General features: G+C 39.7%; 1 protein-coding gene across 2 annotated transcripts; it reads right to left on the bottom strand.

The window, feature by feature from the left end:
• Positions 1-956: 956 nt before the first annotated feature.
• Positions 957-20,856, bottom strand: LOC130453558 (zinc finger protein 501-like). 2 transcript variants are annotated; one of them, XM_056796656.1, is made up of 5 exons: positions 20,582-20,856; positions 19,806-19,928; positions 12,297-12,423; positions 5,552-5,647; positions 957-3,118 (listed from the first exon to the last, which is right to left on the bottom strand). In XM_056796656.1, the coding sequence occupies exons 2-5, from the start codon at positions 19,836-19,838 to the stop codon at positions 1,848-1,850; spliced, it is 1,527 nt and encodes a 508-aa protein (XP_056652634.1). In that variant the 5' UTR covers positions 19,839-19,928; positions 20,582-20,856; the 3' UTR covers positions 957-1,847. The 2 variants fall into 2 exon arrangements, with proteins under 2 accessions (XP_056652634.1, XP_056652633.1); XM_056796655.1 differs by having other exon boundaries at positions 20,658-20,856.
• Between the last annotated feature and the right edge of the window lie 1,956 nt (positions 20,857-22,812).

Raw genomic sequence — 22,812 nt, 5'->3', positions numbered from 1 at the left:
AAAAGAATTGCTTAAAACCCCTTTGTTCCTTGTGAGGTATAAGAATAAGTGAAATTCTTATCCCCCTTCTCCATTACTAGGACTCTGACTAGAGGGAATGTAATTATCAAAGGGAGGAGTAATTAGGACTTTGTTTCATTGTGGAACATTTATATTTTAATGAAGAATGAATGAGGTTACTTCTCTGAAAATGATGATTTTTCAAAGGGGGCATGAGATTCCCTTAAGCAAAAAAATGTGTCTCCATCACCATCATCCCCAGAAAAGAAGGTGCCTTGCCTCTTGCTTATGAAGGGAGTTGGGTCCTGTTTCTCTTTAGCCTGACAACTTAACCTTAGGATGGCCCCTGAGTGCCCATTAGTTGACATTTCCAGAGATAAGGAGATATTGGACACCTTAAATTCTCCATTATTACATTATCAGAGGGTCTGTTCAGACCCACAAATCAGTCCAATGCATCCTGAGCCTGATGCCATGGATAGAATGGACTGAGCAGTAGGGGTCAGGTCCCCAATTCCTACCACATCTTTCCCATGCATTCTCATTTTGTTTCTATGAGATCTATATATTATAAAAAATAGCCTCGAATACAGGACTACAATCCCCACAAGCCTTTGCTCCACTTCCCCAGAATGCCTTGTAATCTCACCTGGGCCGAGATCGAGAAGGTATTTTAAGCTGATTCAAAAGCTTTTGAGAGGGGGGCTCTTTTTGGACTTCAGTTTTGGAGCAGGCGGTCTCTTGCGTGATGTGAGGTTATTTTGTCTAGGCCTCTGGCCTAGGCACATGTTTCTTACTTGTATATTTTTTAATCTTTAACCTTTAATAAACCTCTAAAAAATATAATACTCCTTGCAGAGAGAAACTAATTTCTACCTGCCTCAGTCTCCCCATCTCCCTTAAAATTTAACTGTTACAATATAACAGCAAAAGACAGAAAACAAGGGCCAATTAACTAGAGTGGTTAAAAAAATTGTAATACACGAATACTGACAAATAGTGAAGAAGAATGACAAGCATTAGGATCTCAGAGGAAAAGTCTTTATCATTGTAACATTTTTTTTTCCACAGTATGAAATTTGGGGTATTTAATGAGGGCTCCTATTTGGGACCATATATAAAGGCTGGGCTCTAGCAAAAGGCCTTTTCTAGTTTTCTAAATAATAGTGATCACCCTCCTCCTGAGGAACACATATACAAGTTCAGAAGATTCATCAGGTTTTTCTGCACTATGAATCCTCTGATAAAAAGTAAGAGATGATTTCTGGCTGAAAACCTTCCTATAGGGAATCTATCTAGAACTGCTCTGTTCAGAAGACATTACCTCATATTGATCAATCTCTGGACTCTCCATTTCAATGTCTTTCTTCATTTAGCAGAGGAATAAGATTTCAATCCAAAAAGAATTCTCAGTTGGGAATAACGTGATTGTTGCCTGAAGGCCTTACTATATTGATCATATTCCTACAGTTTCTCTGTAGTGTGGATTATTTCATGTTAAATAAATTAAAGTGGCAATTATAAGATCAGTATCACACATGACATTTTGCTACAGTGAGGATTTTCTGAAATGAAACAACTATGGAACTTCATGTTTTCCTGTCTAATTGAATTGATGTCATGCATAAATATTTTCTGCAATGTGGATGCTCTGATACCTAGCAAGATGACTCTTCAATGTGAAAGCCTTTCCACATTGCCTATATTCCTAAGGTTTCTTTCCAGTGTGGGTTCTCTAATGTACAGAAAGACATTTCCGCAGTGTGAAAGCCTTCCCTCACTGTTTACATTCATAAAATTTCTCACAGTGTGGACTCTCAGATATTCAGTAAGAGAGTCTTTCCACATTATATACATTCATAAGGTTTCTTGCTAGTGTGAACTCTCTGATGTTTACGAAGATCAGATCTATTTCTAAAAGTCTTTCCACACTGTGTACATTCAAAAGGTTTCTCTCCAGTGTGGATTCTATGATGTGCACCAAGAGAACCCTTCTCTGTAAAAGCCTTTCCACATTGTTTACATTCAAAAGGTTTCTCTCCAGTGTGGGTTCTTAGATGTACAATAAGAGAACCCTTCTGTGTGAAAGCCTTTCCACATTGTTTACATTCATAAGGTTTCTTTCCAGTGTGAATTGTCTGATGTGAAAGCAGTTGGTGCCTCCGAGTGAAAGCCTTTCCACATTGTGTACATTCATAAGGCTTCTCTCCAGTGTGGATTCTCAGATGTAGACGAAGAGAGGCCCTCTCTGTGAAAGTCTTTCCACACTGTGTACATCCATAAGGTTTCTCTCCAGTGTGTATTGTCTGATGTGAAGCAAGATAGTTTCTTTGTGTGAAAGTCTTTCCACACTGTGTACATTCATAAGGTTTCTCTCCAGTGTGGATTCTCTGATGTGCAGCAAGACGACTCCTCCGTGGGAAAGCTTTTCCACACTGATTGCATTCATAAGGTTTCTCTCCAGTGTGGATTCTGAAATGTCTGGCAAGATGGCACTTCCGAGTGAAAGTCTTTCCACATTGTTTACATTCATAAGGTTTCTCTCCAGTGTGGATTCTCTGATGTCTAGAAAGGTTGGCACTAACTGTAAAAGCCTTTCCACACTGATTACATTCATAAGGTTTCTTCTCTCCAGAGTGGCATATTTGATGAGAACCAAGCTCAGAGATTTGACTGAAAGGTCTCCCAACTTTATTATTCACAGTAAACATCTCTATACATTTACTTTTAGGATGGCTAATGAGGTCTAAACTCCAGTCAAAGGCCATTTCACCCAGGTTACCTTGATACATGAGCATTTCAGGAGGTTTCTCTGGCAACTGAATAAATCCTACTTCTTCAGGAAAACATGTGCTGTATTCATTATCCTGAGAAGAGTCATTTCCCAAGTTCAACTTCGTATGCTGATTAAGGACTGAATATTGGCTGAATTTCTCTGCAGTTTCATCAAATTCATAGTCACTCATTGGAATTTTATTTACCTTATTATCAGAGTCACGGATTTCACTCACAATAAAGTCACAAGGAACGTCATTGATGCACTTTTGGGGGCCAGATGCTTCTACAAAAAAACTCACGTTGATACATCTCTCCTTCACGTCAAAATTAGTCTCTGCCTCTGAAGAAAACAAAGTATGATATAAACACAGAAGGAAAGCATGCACACACACACACACACACACACACACACACACACACACACACACGGAAATGTAAGTTTTTTCTTCCTCAGGTCAAAAGGAGTTTTCAATCTTAAGCAAAATCTGTCCTTGTATAAACTATTTCATCATAACTGCAAGACGGATGATATTAGAAATATTTTCACGTAAAAAAAAACAATGAAACCTCTCAACCAAACCCTGAAAGAGGCAGGCAAAAGATTATCATCACACTTTGCAACTCATGTCATAAGAATGGAGGACTGACTAACCAACTTCCTTGCAACTAAAATACAACTCAAATCCTGTGACTGAGCATTCTTTGTCCACAGTATAGAATAGTCTTTCTCCAATGCCCTTTTTATCTTTCCTTTACAAGTCAAACTTTAAGGGGCAGCTGGGTAACTCAGTGGATTGAGAGCCAGGCCTAGAGACAAGAGGTTCTAGGTTCAAATATGACCTCAGATACTTCCTAGTGTATTTTAATTTAAAATCTTAAGAATTTTTTTATTTTTGAATTTTGTTTGTTTGAGATTGTATTTTTATAAAAACCCAAGAATTTTGAATTTTGTTTAAGATTTTACTGTTATAAAAATCAAAGATTTTGATTCTGTTCGAGAAAAGATCTTCAAGAAGCTTGAAATGTTTATATCCAGAGAATGAACTGTTGCAGAAAGATGCCGAAAACCTACACTTCATCAAGAAGATCAAGAATGAACTTTGGATGTGATTGATTGGACTGAACTTTTGAACATTTATTGTAACTGTACACATTTATGCCAAAAGGGACTGCCCCTAATTTGGCTTTCTGTCAATGCGCCTAGCAAAACATTGGTTTTGCTTTCTTTTCTTTTCTATTTCCTCTCTCACTATTCTAATTTCTCTTAGAAAATTGAATATTGTATATATCTTTAGTTAGAAGTGAATTTAGAACTACAAAATGATTATGTTAAATGATCAATGGGGAGACTAGTCTCCCAATAATCATCAGGGGGGATTGTAAACCTTAAAATTTCTTAGACTTATAAATGTTGGAAATTTCACCATTGGGAAATTTCATACTTGAAAAATTTCCTATTGAGAGTGGGAACTCTATTGGAATGTGAACCCCATTGGCATGGGAGGTTCCTCCTCCTCCCTTCTTAAGATTACTTTAGGACAGAAACCTTTTGCTGAACAATGGAAAGGGCTCTGATCTATGCTTAAACATAGAACAGGAATTTCTTTGAGTCATGATTGATTTTAGAATTGATACAATGGAGATACTTGGAATGACAGAACCAGGTCTTAGAAATTGCAATCTCTACCCTACTCAGGGTAACAGGATTTAGGAAGGGCTGTAGCAAAAGATCAAGATTTAATTATTTGAGAATATGACCTTCAACAGACATGTGCAAAGCCACAGACCTCTGGGCGGTCCTGGGTTAAGCTAGAGCCACCATTGGCACAGGGAAAATGATGGACAGTGATTGGTAGATGTGAGAACTGAGGGGAGGGAATTTTGATGGTTTCCTTAAAGATAGAGAGGTCTGAGGACGGGGGTTGGTTGGAGAGTTTTTTGGCTCTGAGAGGTTGTGCTGCTCTGAAGGAAGCTGGAGGTGGAGGCCCCTGAGACTGTTTCTCCATTTTGGTCACATGAGTAATAGGGACTGATCTCCTTTCTTTGCCTCAGCTATCTAAGGGCTTGGGCCTTTTGGCCCAGCCTAAACAGAAGGGGTATTTAAGTCCTATTCCCTTCTCTCCCCTTTCTCTCTCCTTCTCTCTCTATATCTCTAATTCCTTTCTTCCTCCTGTTTGTAATTAAACTCTATAAAAGGTTGACGGCTGACTTGAGTTTTCATTTAGGAATTACATAGCTGAATTCCTTGGCGACCTTAAATTAATATATATTAGTCTTTTAAAGTGATTTCCTTGTCACACTAGTGATGTGACTCTGAGCAAATCACTTAACCCCTATTGCTTAGCCCTTCCCATTCTTCTGCCTTGGAACCTATACACAGTATTGATACTCAGACTCAGTTAATCTTTGATTTTTCTTCTAATTTTGTCTATCTCTGGTATCCTTCTAGATACTCTGTTCTCATCATTCTGAAAGCTCCATTGCATGGTCAATCTTGCTAAATTTCATCTGCTAAACTGAGAAACTACTTCACTCATGCAGTAATTCTCAAAGTAGAATATAAGTTTTCTTTTTTTCTCTACAGAGAAAAGATATTTCACCATTTACTCCACCATGTTAAGTATTTAGTCTCATACCCTATCCATCTCTCAGGGAATGAATAGGTTACTTCTGTGTTGGCCTGTCACCCACCAAAACTAGCATTCCCATTACAATAATAGATAAAAGCCTTATGAGGTAATAGCCCTCATGCACCTACTTTCCCCTGACTCACCTGGACAGCAGCCCCATTGGTCTTTTTGTTCTAGCAGTGATGGTGATTGCCCTTGCTGAAAACAGGTGCCAAATTTTTCTCTGGGAACTCTAACCCCTGGAGAAAAGGAAGAAGGAAGGGATCAGGAGAGAAAAATAAAAAATTCGATCCCCACAACAGAAAGAGGGCATGCAAGTAAAGGATACAGAATGGTTTTTGTTGTATTCACTGTTGGGACATTTCCAGGAAGGCAGAGATCAAAGAACACATTTGCAATCAGGAAATTCCATCTTGATTTACCTCTTGTAATAGAAGGATAGGAACATTACTTCACAATCTTCATTTTCTAGAATTTAAAGGTAAGTTAAGAAGTCAGAACTTAGAGTAAATGGGTAAGTGGGTTCCCTTGGGCAAGTTATTGAACTTCTCTTCACCTCAGTTGCCTCAATTATGAATTGAAGACAATAAGAATATCAAACTCACAGGGATGTTGTGAAATTAATGACAATTATAAACTAGTTTACCTAGTACAGGACACAGAGAGGATATTTTAAAATGCTTATTTTCTTTTTATTCCTAACATCTGGCATGGAATTGGAGGGAAGAATAAAGAAAGACTAAGGTTAAATTTACTAGACCAGGCAGAATTAGGGGTTTTGAGCTGCAGTTTTAGACTTCTTTTTAAATTTTATTTCCATATTGTTTACTTTCATAATTGAATACCGAATAAATGGATCCGTTCACAAATCCATCAGCAGGACATTAGGTTTAACAATTTTCCCATATTCCCTTCAACCTCTGTCACTTTTCTTTACTATTATCATATTGGCCAATCTCTTAGGGGTGAGGTGATACTTCAGAGTTTCTTTAATTTACTTCTCTAATCAAGAGGGATTTAGGACACTTCTTCATATAATTATTGATAGCTTTAATTTCTTCTTCTGAAAACTTTATTCAGAACCTTTCATCATTTGGTAACTGGGGAATGACTTGGAGTTTCATAAATTTGACTTAATTCTTCATATGTTTGAGAAATGAGCTCAGAGAAATCTGTTATAAAACAATTTTTTTCCAGTTTGTTTCTCTTTTTATCCTGATTACATTGGTTTTATTTAAAAAAAAAAAAGGTTAAATGTAATATTATTCATTTTATATCATGTAATGTTAACTCATTCGGTCATAAATTCTTCCCTTCTCCATAGATCTAATAGGAAAACAACTTCATGTTTCTTGAGTTTATTTATAATATCACCCTGTATGCCTAAGTCATATGTTTATTTTCAGAATATCTTAGTATAGGGTGTGAGCTACTGGTCTACAATAATTTTTGCCATACCGTTTTCCAATTTTCCTAGCAGTTGTTGCTAAAATAGTGAGATCATATCCCCAAAGCAGGGATCTTTGGGTTAATCAATTAGATTTCTGAGGCCATTTGCCCCCATCTATTCCATTGAAACACACTTCTATTTCTTAGCAAGTACCAGATTGTTTTCATGATTATTGTTTTATACTATGCTTTTTGATCTGGTACTGCAAGAATAAGATTCTTCAAAATTTTTTAAAATATTAATTCCTTGATATTCTTGATCTTTTGTTCTCCCAGCTGAATTTTATTATTTTTCTAGTTCTACAAGTATTCTTTGATACTGTCATTGGTAAGTCTCTGAATAAGTAAAATCATGTAGGTAGAAATGTTTTTTATTATAATAGCTTGGTCTACATATGAGCAATTAATGTTTTCCCAAATGTTTAGACATGACTTAATTTGAGTAAAAAGTGTTTTGTAACTGCTTTAAAATAATTCCTGTGTTTGACTTGGAAAATAGACTGCCAAATACTTTATATTGTCTTGAGTTATTTTAAATGGCATTTCTCTTACTAACACTTGCTGCTAGACTTTGTTGGAAAAGTATAGAAATGCTGATGATTTATAAGGGCTTATACCGCATCATGTAACTTTGCTAAAATTATTACATATTTCAACTAGTTTTTTTAGTTGTGTAGCATTCTCCAAGTACAACATCCCAGCATTAGCAAAGAGTGATAGTTTAGTTTCTTCACTGTTTACTTTACCTTCTTCAATTCTTTTTATTCTGTTATTGCTAAGTATTATATGTCTAGTACAATAATAAATAATAGTAGTGATAATGGGTATTCTTGCTTCAATCTCTCCACAAACACATATAAACAGTTTGACCTTACTGTGTCCTGTAGTCCTGATTTTCAGCAATTTTCCTTTCATTCCAGGATGGTTATCATGGTCTGTGAGCAAGGTGCTCTGAAAGTTACTGCTGACTCAGTCTGCTCTAGGGACTACTTGTGGCTTGCAGGACTCAGAGAACTGGCAGTTATGTTGCTCTGGGGCTAAGGGCTTCACCACAGGCTTGAAGGGGCCAAAAGTGGCGTTAGGGTACCACTGCAGCCTTGGGTCAGGCCTTTGGATTTCAAGGGATGTGTCTGCAATGCAATAATAAATGCTTAAGGACACATGGTCTCAAAGTTGACTTGTTCCCAGGTACTAGACCTTGTGCAGAGGATGTGGGGAAAGGGAAGCAGAGAGAGAATTCCAGAATCCTGGAGAGATTGACTCTGGAGAAAGGCAGGGCAGTTTGATTCTTATGAGAGAGAAAATTAAGCAGCCAGGGAATGAGTTTGAGTTTGGTTCTTCTGGGGTGGACCCAGAGAGGTAGCTATACTACTCTATCCTGTGGCTTTCCTTGTGATTGATGCTGAGAGTGATTTACACCAGATCTGCTCAAGAATCTAGAGGACAACTGTCAGTAAGACTTTTTCCTTGGAGCCCTTTTCCTCCTACCTTCACTATTTTCCCAATTTGTATATATATTAACTTGGGAGGTTTAATTAGCTAGATTTGAAGGTAGAGAAATATTGGATAGAACAGGTTAACAACTTGATTTTGGTTTTAGATTGATCATCCCAATTCCCTTACATTATCTTAAATGAACTACTATTCTAGTTATAATTATATTTATTTATATTATTTCAATATAGTTAAATCACTTTTATGTTATTTTCCTTAGTAGACTCACCTTATTCTGACCCTAGTTCATTTTTTGACCCTGGAATTTTAGAAGCACTTAAGGTTCCTTTGATATTTGCAGGGTGGTTGCAACTTTTGCTTGTCAGCCTCTCCCATTAATTCTTTCTTTCTTTCTTTCTTTTTTTTAAACTGTTACCTTCTGTCTTAGAATCAATACTGTGTATTGGTTCCAAGGCAGTAGAGTATTGAGGGCAAGGCGATGGGTATTCAGTGATTTGCCCAGGGTCATACAACTAGGAAGAATCTGAGGCAAAATTTGAACTTAGGACCTCCAATCTCTAGTCTGGTTCTGAATTCACTCAGTAACCGAGCAGTCCCCATACCAATTAATACTTGTTTTGTTTATTTTTTTTTTAATTTTTATTCATTTATTTATAAAAATTAATTTAGAATATTTTTTTTACAAGGTTACATGATTCATCATCTCTTTCACCCCTCTTTCGTCTCCCCTCCTGGAGCTGACAAGCAATTCCTTTGGGTTACACATGTATCATTGTTCAAAACCTATTTCCCTATTATTCATCTTTGCAATGCAGTGATCTTTTAAAGCCAAAGCCCCAATGATATCCCCATCGAATTACATAATAAATCATGTTTTTCTTCTGTGTTTCTACTCCCAGAGTTCTTTTTGTTGATATGGAGAACATTCTTTCTCCTAATTCCCTCAGCATTGCCCTGGATCATTGAATTTCTACTGGTAGCAAAGGCCATTACATTCGATCATTCCATAATATTTAGCTTTCAGTGTACAATGTACTGCTTGTTCTGCTACTTTTGCTCTTCATCACTTCCTGGAGGTCATTCCAGTTCGCATGGAATTCCTAAACTTCATCATGCTTTAAGCATCATAGTATTCTATCACCTTAAAATACCACAATTTGTTCAGTCATTCCCCATTTGAGGGACACCCCCTCATTTTTCAATTTTTTGCCACCACAAAGAGCATGGTATGCATTCTTTATAGCACATTGGCCACAATTTCAAATTGTCTTCTAGAATGGTTGGATCAAGTCACAACTCCATCAGGAACTCATTACCATGTGAACACTGACTATTCATATCCCTTGACCATTCGTCAATCGGGAAATGGCTTGACTTTTTTTTTGTAAATTTGACTTAGTTCCTTATATATTTCAGAAATTAAACCTTGGTCAGTTTTGTTATAAAATTCTTTTCCTACTTTGTTGCTTTCTTTCTAATTTTGGTTGCATTGGTTTTGTTTGCACAAAACCTTTATAATTATATACTATTCTATGTTCACCCAATTACAATTTCACTCTTTATATTTAGGTCCCTTTTAAGTACCCATTTTATTTATTTATTTTTTTAAAGCCCTTACCTTCCGTCTTGGAGTCAATACTGTGTATTGGCATCAAGGCAGAAGAGTGGTAAGGGCTAGGCAATGGGGGTCAAGTGATTTGACCAGGCTCACACAGCTGGGAAGTGTTTGAGGGCAAATTTGAACCCAGGACCTCCAGGGTCTAGGCCTGGCTCTCAATCCAGAGCCATTCAGCTGCCCCCTTAAGTACCCATTTAAAATTTATCTTGGTATAGGGCATGAGATGTTGATCTAGACCTACTTTTTGTCACACTGTTTTCCAATTTTCCTAACAGTTTTTGTCAAATAGTGAATTCTTGTCCCAAAAGCTAGGATCCTTCGATTAATCAAACACTAGTTCGCAGATGTCATTTACTCCTTATCTATTCCATTAATCTACTCTTCTGTCTTTTAGCCAGTACCATATTTTTTTGATAACCACTATTTTATACTATAGTTTAAGATCTAGTACTTCTAGGCTACCATCCTTCACTTTTTTTTTCATTATTTCCCTTGATATTTATCTTTTGTTCATCCAGATGAACTTTGTTACAGTTTTTCCTTGTTCTATAAAAACCTTTCTTGGGAGTTTGATAGGTAGGGCACTGAATAAGTAAATTAATTTAGGTAGGACTGTCATTTTTATTATATTAGTCTATGCTACCCATTAGGAATTAATGATTTTCCAACTATTTGGACCTATTTTTAATAGTGTGAAAAGTGTTTTGTAGTTGTGTTCATATAAACCCTGTGTTTTGTGGGAAGGGAAACTAAACCAAGTTCTGGACTTTCTGCCACTGAGTTGGAACCAACAGCAGTTGGAGTGTTAGAGAGAAGATATTGACAAGACTGACAGTTGGTGGGGGAAGGAGCAACTGGGAGTGGCAATTGGTCTTGTGACTCTCTCTCTTCCTGGTCCTGGAGCTGGAAGGAGCCTCTCTTCCTGGTTACAGGAGGAGCCTCTGGTTACAAGTGCTTCTATTCCTGAATTTCCCAACAGTGTGTTCTACCTGGATCCCTGTGATCATGTTCAGTAGACAAAAGGACTTAAAGGAAGCAGTTTGGACTGTAAGGCTGGTCTTTAGGGTGTCAACCTGAAGCGACAGGCCCAACCAACTCTGAAAGTCAGAACTTTTCTTCCTCTTGCTGTCTACTGCTAAGACTTTGAACTTAAGAAAACTAGCACACATCAGCATAGAAAGAATAAAAGAAACCCTCCACCAGCCTGTGAGGCCTGGTCTCAGCTCAAAAGCTGAGAGACTCAAACCTCATCTAGGGAAATCCTTCTTCCCGGATACCTCCCCAAATCAAACTTGTTATTAAAATTTATCTTTATTCAAATAACTGCAGTCAGATAAGAGGCCTATGATTTCAGGGAACATAGAGGGAGCTGAACCTCAGGCCAGCCATTCAACTATAAATGGTCCTTACTGGACCGCTGCTGGGAGAATTTGCTCTGGGGAAGCTTGTCCCTAAGGAGGGTCCATGCTTAACTGCTCTGGGGTATGTGTAACCTCATTCTATAGAGCAGACTATCATAACTGGCCCATTTCTCAAAAATAGCCTCTCGGCAGGGGGCATCTCTCTTCTTTTACCTCACCAGCAGTCATATTCCCTCTCTCCCTTCAACTCCTCCATTCCCTATTACAAGACCTTCAGTATCCTCTGCTCATCAATCCCACATTTCCCCAATAAATATTACAGTTTGTCTTGGCAGATTGATTCCTAAATATTTTATATTATCTACAGCAATTTTAAATGCAGTTTCTTTTTAAACTACTACTATGTTTTGTTGGAATATACAGAAATGCTGATGATTTGGATTTATTTTTTACCCTGCAACTTTGCTAAAGTTGTCAATAATTTCCACTAGCTTTTTAGTTGATTTTCTAGGACTCTTTAAGGATACAATCAAATCATCTGCAAAGAATGATAGTCTCGATTAATACTTTTGAACAAGATATTCTTTCTAATCTCAAATGGGAAAGGGCTGCCTAGAAGGTTCCCTTCAATGTCCATCTTCAAGGAAAGGCAGCCTGGTTATTAACAGAATTTGCACACAAAATTCAGGTCTCATTAGAAGCTGGACTAGATGAATTCTGTGATTAGCTTCAGAAATGTAAATCTGTAACACTGTTTTGAGTTTTCACCTGAAGCTACCTAAAACACAAGAGAAGCAAGAAAGCAATGTACCAGCTTCCCATCACAGAATTCAAAGACTTTTTTTTTTTTTTTATGGAAAACATGCCGAAGAAAAACCTTATGCAGAGATCATCACTTTTGCTTTTCTAATTATTGGCAAAGGCATAAAGTCCTGCACATTTGTCATGGAATGAAGACATTCTCTTTCTGGCAGATTCAGAGTTCACAGAGGAAATCGTCCTTACCCACAGATTGTAGATTCTGCACATTCTCCAGCATGACCTCTTTGTACAGCTCTTTCTGAGAATGATCCAACAGGCGCCACTCCTCCTGGGTGAAGTCCACAACCACATCCCTCAATGTTATTGACCCCTATAGCAGAAAAACTTATGAGATTTAGAGCTGAACCCTAAGAATTCAACTAGTTTGGTCCTGATCAACCAAGTGCAGAAAATGAAAGCACACAAGTGATTTACCCCAAATTCATAGCCTCGAAGAATGTCAGAGCCAGCATTTATTCAGAGCACAATGGAATATCGACAAAGGCATTTTGTATCTGAAGTAAGAATCATGTTGGATGAGTAAAGGCTGTAGAAGTGTCTTACTCTGAAATGCTTTTCCCTATTGAATTAGGGAGAGTGTATGTGTTTTCTGTGAGATGTAGGAAATTCTCTGGAGAAGAGAGAAGGTGATCTGAAATTCCTCCTCATTACAAGTATCAGAATTGATCTTGTAAGAACATTTTTATGAAAATTGTGAGAAGATAGCAAGTACTGCATATTCTCAGGGGGGAATATTACCAGTGATTAATGAGGAGAAAACAAAGAAAAATTCTCTTTCCTAAAAGGGTGAAATACTCTCATCTAGATGAAAGCATGAAGAGGATTCCACAGTTATATAGGATGAGACTCTGATTCTAGCTAAGTGAAGAAGAATAATCTCCTGCTATATTCAAGGTTTGGCAAAAACATTAGGTATGATACACCTTAGCCAAAATATCCTATCTTTGCTTTATGATAAATGTCATTTGTTACTGGAATATATTCAGTCGTTTTATATTTAGTTAGCATGGGAAGATACAATTCCCCACCTAAAACCCTACAGGGGCCATTCCATTATCCTCTGAACCGACCTGAGGGTGATTCCACTCCCCTGAAATGGCTTTGTCCAACCCTATAGCAGCACTATGTAGACCCCTTCCTGTCTTGAGATGAATGGGTCTGAGCTGAATTTCTTTGGGTCAGAGCCAGCATTACCTCTCACACAAGAAAGCTCTCCCACAACAGTAGCAGGGGCAGAGAGTACTCTCTGGAGCCAGGTCTGAGAGGGAGAATTGCTCCTGACCAATCTGAAGAGCATTCAGAGTTCTGGTGGAAAGGATGAGGCCAGGTGGAAAGGGCAGCCACCACCACTAGCAGGAGCAGTAAAAGGCACTCATTCAGAAATAACCTAGAACAAGAAGGCAGAAAGATCTCAGCCCCAAAGAAAAGCAGAGAAATCTGGGCTCAAAGGGAAGAATGCAGAGAAACCTCAGTTCCAAGGAAAGACAGTTTCTTGTTTTGAAGGAGGCTACTCTGAGTGGGTCCTAGTAGACCCCACTGCCCCACCTGTCCTACCTCTGAACTTCCAAGATCAAAGATATCCTCCAATGGCACCCAAGCCCAGGATCTCAGGACAGTTCCGGCCTCTTTACCACAAGCTCTGCCCTCTACTATCTGGAATGCCAATGCCAGCAGAATGAGCACTCTTCAGTCTAGACTCTTAACAGGCATCTACAACAGACCAGGACTTGGTTTGCCACCTGGGCAGCAAAGAACAAGGCTGGCTACCCTGAGTGCTCCCTCCTTATTTTCCTTTCTGCTTTCCATATTCTCTTTCATACTCTAAGAATCCAGGGACCCTGGAGACTTGTTCCTCACATGAGACTCCATCTCCTGACTTCACATTATTCTGGCCTCCTCTGGCTCTTCCCGCAGCCTTTACTGCTCTCCCTACTAGGCTCTGCCTCCTCAGTTCACTGGATTGTTTCAGGTCTGGAATAAAATGTCATTTTCTTTGTCAATTCTGCATTGGCTGTAGGGCAGGGTGGGGAAGAAGGAGGGAGACAACATACATTTGGAAAATTTATATTAAAATTTGTCATTAAAATTAAACAAAAACCAAATCAAATTTTATCTTCTGCAAGAAACCTTTATGGATCCATCTTTTTCCTTTGACTTCCTGCAATTTATCTTATACATATTGAAAGGAAAATTGTTTTATTTCCTTTATATTATTAATCATGAAACAACTGATCACAGATAATCCTTTATACAAGTAACTGCAATTATAATTAAGAGATCCATTTATTCATCAATTGTGCATATGATATCAATTACAATTGTAGAATATTGGCCCTAGTATTGGCAGGGATAGCTTGGTATATTAGAATATTTTAGCGATGAATGATATTGAAGACTTCTGTTGGAAGAATAAAAGCTTTAGGTCTCTGTAGTTATCTAGAGAAGCTGAAACCCATGGGTTCATTGGGAGTAGTGAGTGTCCAACTGGCCTGATGAGATCATACAAAAAATGTCCAGGCATATTCAATGTTTGATCATTTCATGATTTATGACAACTAGAAGCTCCCCAAAGCACTGTGTTCCAGAAAGGTTACTATGACCTAAGTAGTATAATGTGTAAAAATTGAGACTTCAACCCCGGACTCCAATCACTAAAAGTCCTTGCTCTAGCTCTGGAGATGCTTTGGTTTTTTTCACCTGAATTTTCACCTGGGCTGAGAAAAAATGATTATTTAAAGAGTCTCCAGTCTATAGCTCGCTCTCTTTCCTGTTTCCACTTCCAAGCAGACGCTTCTCTCATGATGTAGGTGAGGTTGAATGGGCCTCTCGGCCCACCTAGGCACCCGCTTTCTTACTTGTATTTTCTTAAATTCTTAACCTTTAATAAACCTCTAAAAAATGTAATACTTCTAGAGTAAAACTAATTTTTACCTGTCACAGTTTGGCCCAAATTTTAATCATAACAGATACTCCTGGAGGATTAAATACATTTTCTGATCTCAACCTTGTACTCAACTTAGGACTTTGTCACCAAACACCACTGCATGTTTCTGAACATCCTATGTGCCTTCTGCCTCGTTAGTGACGTGTGCTAATTATTGGTGAAAAACCCACAAACCATCCTATTGTATGTCTATATGACACCTTTGCTCCCGGCTGGGGTGGTGACAGCTCTAGCTTTCATTTACCACAATAAAAGGTTTGGACCTTCAGCTCAGAATTATGGCCCAGACATTTCTTTATTTCACACACTTCATCAATATGGTGTGATTAAAGCAAGAATTCAGGATTCTCAGATCCCTTTGGAATAAGTTCTGGGGATTTGCAAGAGCTTTTCTTTTAGGGGTTCTGTTTTCTGACTCCTCATTAAAGATCTCCTCTGAGCTAAAGTATGCCCCATCTCTTAAGAGGTGACATTTTTTATAGGCTATTTTGTCAACTCCTGTCACATCAGGGTATATTGTAGTTCCTATTTTTTTCACTATAATTTCTAATGAGCCACATGCAGGGTCATAGAAAGAGGTCCACAGGGGTAGTTTTGTGACTCCACCAGAGTTGAATTTGTTGAACCTGAGTCTTCTCGGGAGTTGAGTGAACTTTGTCTATACCTGGCAGCTTTCTAGGTCTTCACAGAAGGGAAAATCTGTGTAGGTCCACTGGACCGGATCCAAGTGGTTTAAGGGCTTGTTATTCTTGATCTCTAAAAAGAATTTACCTTTGAGGGACATCTAAGGTTGTTCATTTAATACAATTGCCTCAGTACCACAACACAGTTTGTAAAATTCACATTATTCTTAAGTAAACTACTTATTCCAAACCTGGGTCCAGGTGGTCAGTTACAGAGACTGTCCCTGTGCCATTTCTGGAATTGTGGGACATACAAGGATGCCCCATTGACAAAGGGTGTCACACTGGAGGATGGATGAATAAATGACAGTGCTTGTGCCTCTCTGTCTGGAACCTGTACCTGCACATTCAGGCAGGGACTACTAAGGCCCTGGAAAATCCCCAGAACACATTACATACATAGCAGTAGATGGGGCTGACCCTTGAGCTCAAACTGAGGGCAAGCAGTGATGGCATCCCTGGAGGCTGGGAAAGGCAGAAGACCTAGTTTTCCTGGATGCTACCTTAGGAGAGCTCAGCCAGGTCTGGGGAATTATACCTAAATTTGGAGTACCATTAACAATACACTCTGATAAAGGATCCCAAAAATCTAGGAATAACACTAAAATATTTTGTGTCTTATCATCCACAAAATTCAGGGCAAGTGGAAAACATAAATAAGGGAATAAAGAATATGGGGTTGGGAAGATCTGTGCTGAATCTCATCTCAAATGGCCAGAGATTCTTCCCATAGCTTTGTTTTACCTATTGTGAATTTCAAAACTACTCCACCCTATTCAGACCATTCTTTAAAAGATGGGATTTTCAGAAGGAAAACAACAAATTGGGAAAAAATCTTCATAGAAACCTCTGACAAAGGTTTAATTACTCAAATTTATAGAGCTAAATCAATTGTACAAAAAAATCAAGCCATTCTCCAATTGATAAATGGGCAAAGGACATGGATAGGCAATTTTCAGTTAAAGAAATCAAGACTATTACTAAATCTCTTATAATCAGAGAGATGCAAATCAAAACAACCCTGAGGTATCACCTCACACCTAGCAGATTGGCTAACATGATAGCAAAGGAAAGTAATGAATGCTGGAGGGGATGTGGCAAAGTAGGGACATTAATGCATTGCTGGTGGAGTTGTGAATGGATCCAACCATTCTGGAGGGCAATTTGGAACTATGCCCAAAGGGCGATAAAAGACTGTCTGCCCTTTGATCCAGCCATAGCACTGCTGGGTCTGTACCCCAAAGAGATAATGGACAAAAAGACTTGTACAAGAATATTCATAGCTGCGCTCTTTGTGGTGGCCAAAACTTGAAAAACGAGGGGATGCCCATCAATTGGGGAATGGCTGAACAAATCGTGGTATATGTTGGTGATGAAATACTATTGTGCTCAAAGGAATAATAAAGTGGAGGAATTCCATGGAGACTGGAACAACCTCCAGGAAGTGATGCAGAGCGAGAGGAGCAGAACCAGGAGAACATTGTACACAGAGACTAATACACTGTGGTATAATCGAACATAATGGACTTCTCCATTAATGGCGGTGTAATGTCCCTGAACAATTTGCAGGGATCCAGGAGAAAAAACACTATTCATAAGCAGAGGATAAACTGTGGGAGTAGAAACACGGAGGAAAAGCAACTGCCTGAATACAGCGGTTGAGGGGATGTGACAGAGAGACTCTAAAGGAACACTCTAATGCAAATACTAACAACATGGCAATGGGTTCGAATCAAGACATATGTGATACCCAGTGGAATCATGCGTCAGCTACTGGGGCGGGGGAAGAAAATGATCTTTGTCTTTAATGAATAATGCTTGGAAACGATCTAATAAAATATTATAAAATTAAAAAAAAAAGAAGATGGGATTTAGCTATTTCCTGATCAATAACAATAGAGATACTTGGAATAACAGAATTAGGTCTTGGAAACTACATTCTCCACTCTAAGCAGGGTAACAAGATTAGGAAGGGCTGCAGCAAAACTAGAGATTTAATTATTTGAGAATATGGCCTTCAACATATATGTGCAAAAAGGACAGACCTCTGGGCAGTCCTAGGACAAGCTAGAGCCACCATTAGCACATGTGAGATGCAGGAAGTAGAGAATAGCCTCTGGCGTTCTCGAGACTTCCTGTGAGGATGGCTAGAGGCAGTTGGAGGCTGGTGCTTGGAGTTGGAGGAGCCCGCAGACTGTTTTTCTCCAGATTGGTCATGTGAGTGATAAGGACTAATCTCTTTCCTTGCCTTGGCTATCCAGGGCCTTAAAGTCCGCTTTGGCTCAGCCTGAGCAGAGTGGGTATTTAAAACCTCTTTCCTTCTCTCTCCTTTCCTTCTCCCTCTCTGTCCCTCTAATACTTTCTTCCTCCTGTTTGTAATTAAAACACCATAAAAAAAGTTGGCAGTTGACTTGAGTGTTTCATTTAGGAATTACATACCTGAATTCCCTGGCAACTTTAAATTAATATATATCAGTCTTTTAAAGTGGTTTCAATATCAGACAATGTACGAGACCAGGAGCAGATTTGCATATATCATCTTATGAAATGCTCTTTGGACATGCTCCACTACAAGCAAAAACTTGTAATACAGTGTATACATTACATGATATGGCAGTATCAATTAAAACTGGTCCTTTGGATTATTCTCTTCATAATTTTGAACCAGGAGATATGGTATATGTAAAAATTTTTGCTAAAACACCAGCAACACAGGAAAGTTCATTAGGTCCTTACACTATTGTGTTAGTTTCTCCATCTTCAGTAAAAGTTTTGGGTAGAGATTCCTGATATTATTGTTCACATATAAAATTAGCACATGGTATAAATGATGGAAATGTACAAATCACTGAAGAAGAAAAAGACAAAGAGATTGCAGAAAGATGGAACCATCAGGCAAATTGTGTCTATAGTCAAAAAGATCAGTAAGGAGAGGATAGAAGTGGGGAAGAAGACAGAGGATAATGCAGATGGAGAGGAGAATTCAGGAATTAATGGATATTGTTAAAAGACTGAAAAATTGATAAATTTAAAAGACTCTGTGAAATTTGCAAAGAAGAGATTACAGGATAAATGGAACAATGAATTTATACTTTGGGGTAATGTATTATAATAATATAGCATTTATTTCACAGACAAACCCAAATATATTTACTACTGTGGAATTGCAGAGGTGAGAGAAAAGAAAGATCTGAAGTAAGGTGTAAATATGTAGCATACAACCGTAACATAAATCTTACATAACAGTAACACTGACATAAAAATAGCAAAACAACATGACATAGCAAAAGTAACAACATAATAAAACATACACACAAAACATAAACATGGTTAGGTTACATTGAATCACTACTTAAATGACTGAAACAATGTGTAGTTAGGGTTCTAACATTGTTATGATTAGCTATAGATATGTTATTTACTGACAAAATGTAGTTCTATACTTGGATTTAGTTTTGGTATAGAAATTTAGTTAGTTATGGGAAATATTTTGAAGGCAGAGATTAGTTAGGTAAAAATAAGTAATATGAGAATATTAGATACTGACTTGTACTACATCATAAATTACACAACACAAGCAACATATAACATCACATATCAAACAAAATTGTAAATAAATATATAAATATATGTAAAGAGGCCATATGATTATAAATTAATTGTATTATATGTCTATATGCAAACTATGTGTAAATTAGGTGTACATAAGTGTATGAATGTGCATATGTATAGAATACATGTATATATTATAGGTATGTACTATGTATATAAATTATGTACATAGCTCACTAATATTTATTGTTACATGTATTTGCATAAGTGAGTTTAATGTTTGGTTTGATTTTTCATTGTAAAACTTATGCAATGTTTTGTTTATTGTAATTTTCCAAAATTCTTCTCCAAGTTTAGATAGTTAATATATATTGGTTTTTAAATGAAGTATAAGGTTAGTCCTAATCCCTTATTCCTTACTACCCTTCCCAAACAATACATCTAAATGTATTTATATGTTGTCTCTTCTTTCCGTAACCCAAATCCTAACACAACAGGATGGACCCCACTCACCTGGGAAGGGAACCTCAGGGTCCCGGGGGCCATTCCCTCTGGCTCTGGGGTCTCTGCTCCAGACAGACTGTGCTCCTTCAGGGGGTGGGAGCCCCAAGGTGGGCAGACTTCCTCTTTGTACACCTGCGGAGAATTAGGGAGGGGGAGGGATGAGAGGGGCTCCCAGGCCCTTCCCTGGCCTCACACAGGGAGCCTCAGGCTTGGAAAGGGCCTCCCACCCTCTCTGGCGCCATCTTTGCCTTCACTCAATTCAGAAATTGCATTGGCTGGAAGGGGTGCATTGAGGGAACTCCTTGGAGCAGAGGTTACTGGGGAGTGGGGTCAAGGTGGGGCACAGCAGGGGAAGACTGGCACCAGGTGAGGGCTGGGGAGATCGTGGTGGCATTTCTTCAGTGCCCGCGATCCGAGCTCCTTGATGGCATGTGGGCACAGGCATCCCCCGCTGCCCCATGACTCACGATGGCTTCTCCCTTGGGTTGGTTCTAACTTGAGAGTCCCCTTTGGGGAACCGCCCGGACCAGCCCCCGCAACCCCTCCCCCAGCTGCCTCCCGGCCTTGGTGGGGCGGGGCGTTCTCTCCTCTGGGGAAGGGGAAAGCCCCGCCAAGGCTCGGGTTCCAGACAGAGCCGCCCCTCCGGACACCGGCATTTCCGTGTTTGTCCCTTTGGGGTAATCCTTTAAAGCGATGGAGAGACACGGACACACGCGAGACACGGTCCCAGAGAGGCATCACACTCGCCCCGCGCACTGACACTCCCAAACACCGCCCTGCCGCACCTCTCCGGTGCCCAGGTGGGGAAGCTCCGCGTCTCTCCCCACCGCCTCCTTCCCCCACAATCCCGGGCTCAGTTACCCGCAACTCGGCCACCCGCGTCTTCTCTCTCCCCAGGATGTAGAGAGCAGAAAGTCTCCTCTGCCAGAGCAGGGAGCCCCGGCCGCGCCTGAGCACCGGCTCCGTCCCCAAACCCCAGCCCCCTCAAGGAAGAAAGGTCCAGGAACTAGGACTGAGCCCTCCGGGAGAGGAGACGGCCCTCGTGACATTCCCAGCATGCCCTGGGGGGCCACAGAGCGAGGTGCCAAGACATTCGTGAAGTCATCACACAGACATTCTGGGAAATGTAGTCGGGCCCTGGTGGGGGAGGGGCCACACACGAATTGTTCCCCAGCCTGGTAGCTGCAGCCTTCTTCCTCCTCCCCCGTTACCCCTTCCAGTCCCGCCCTGCATCTTCTTCTTTAGACTGGAAGCTGCTTCAGACTACAGCCTGGCACACAGCAGGTGTTTAATAAATGTTGATTGATCACTGACTGGATCTGTGATCCCCAAGCCTGGGGAGGAGGTGCTGGGATCTCCCCTTGTCACAGAGAAGGAAACTGAGTGTCAACATGGAATCTAGAAGCCCCAAAGTGGTAGCCTAGTATGATCTGATAAACCCCAAGTTGTAGGACTAGCTTGTAAATTGGAGACCCCAAAGCTGGGACTTGTTCCCCGTCCCTGTGAAGCCCCCCTGAAGGGAGTCTCAGGCTGGCAGTCTCAGACTGAATCTTGGACCCTAAAGTAAGTGACAATCCCAGTTAGGTGGGGCTAAGCAGATGCCAAGTCCTCCTTTTGTCTTAGCTGGTCTTCCCCAGTGAACCAGAGACTCTTTCCAAGAAGACCCCCTCCTGGGCAGGGACCACCCTGGTGAGTCTCCATTGTAAGCAGCCCCTTCACAGCCCAGCCTCTGGCCAAGATTCCTTTCACAAGCTGGATTGTATCCTGTCAGTATAGTTGGAACCCTCCAGTTTCCTGCTAGCCAGAATCCTGTCCATCATCTTCTCCTGCACCCCCGGGGGCTGCTGGAATGGGTTGTCTGTGGCCCCAGGAGAATCTCTGTAATCCTAGGAAAATTTCATTATTAAATTCTTTGACCAGCTGATTGCTCAATTCCAAGAATGAATTTCAAATATAACTTGGCAAAGGAAAAAGCTGAAGTTTAACTTACTTCAGTCTCCACTTAAGTTAGACTTTTAAATGAAACTCAAGAACTCTGGTATACTTTAAAGGTATGGCTGATACCATGGCTGGGTTTATACCCCAAAGAGAAAATAAGGAAAAACACTTGGACAAAAATATTGATAGGTTCGACCTTTGTTGTGGAAAAAATTGGAAAATGAGGAGCTGCTTGCTGTATGATTGGGGAATAGCTGAACAAATTGTGGTATCTGTTGGTGATGGAATATTATTGTGCATTAAGGAATAATGAACTGGAGGGATTCCATGTGAACTGGAACAACCTCCAGGAAATGATGCAGAGTGAAAGGAGCAGAACCAGGAGAACTATGTACAGGGAGACTGACACACTATGGCATAATTGAATGTAACTGACTTTTCTACTAGCAACAATGCAATGACCCAGGGCAATTCTGAGGGACTTATGAGAAAGATGCCATCAACATCCAGAGAAAGAGCTGTGGGAGCAGAAACATATAAGAAAAACAACTGCTTCATCACATGGGTCAATGGGGACAGGATTGGGGATGTAGATTCTAAAGGATCACCTAGTGCAAATAATATGGAAATAGGTCTTGATTGTTAAATTTGCTTTTGGACTGAATAATATTTTAGTTGGACACCAGGGATTTAATTACTGAATCACAATTGAATTACTGAACTCAGAATGGATTTTATGGTAGTTTATGTTACAATAAAGAAGGAAGATATTAAGGAAGAGAGAAAGAGAACATAAAGAGAGAGATAGCTGCTCTGGCCTCCTCTTGAGCCAGGCAAAAGTTCAGAGGTCCCTGCCAAGGAAAAGGAGTCTCAAGATGTTGGACCTTTCCAGTGGCTGATGACTCCAGAAAGGACAAGGGAAAGGGAATCAGCCTTGGACTCACCAGTAAGCCAAGGAAAAGGCATCACCAAGAAACAGGTCCAGTTAGCACTCTTTTGAATGAAGAATTATTCTCCACTCCTGTAGAACTGCCAGTAGAACTCCAATAGAAGTCTCTCTCACAGGAGTTTCCACTCA

The sequence above is a fragment of the Monodelphis domestica genome, chromosome 4, assembly GCF_027887165.1.
Source record: "Monodelphis domestica isolate mMonDom1 chromosome 4, mMonDom1.pri, whole genome shotgun sequence".
Classification (NCBI taxonomy): Eukaryota; Metazoa; Chordata; class Mammalia; order Didelphimorphia; family Didelphidae; genus Monodelphis; species Monodelphis domestica.
This window is presented reverse-complemented; position numbering and strand designations above follow the sequence as displayed.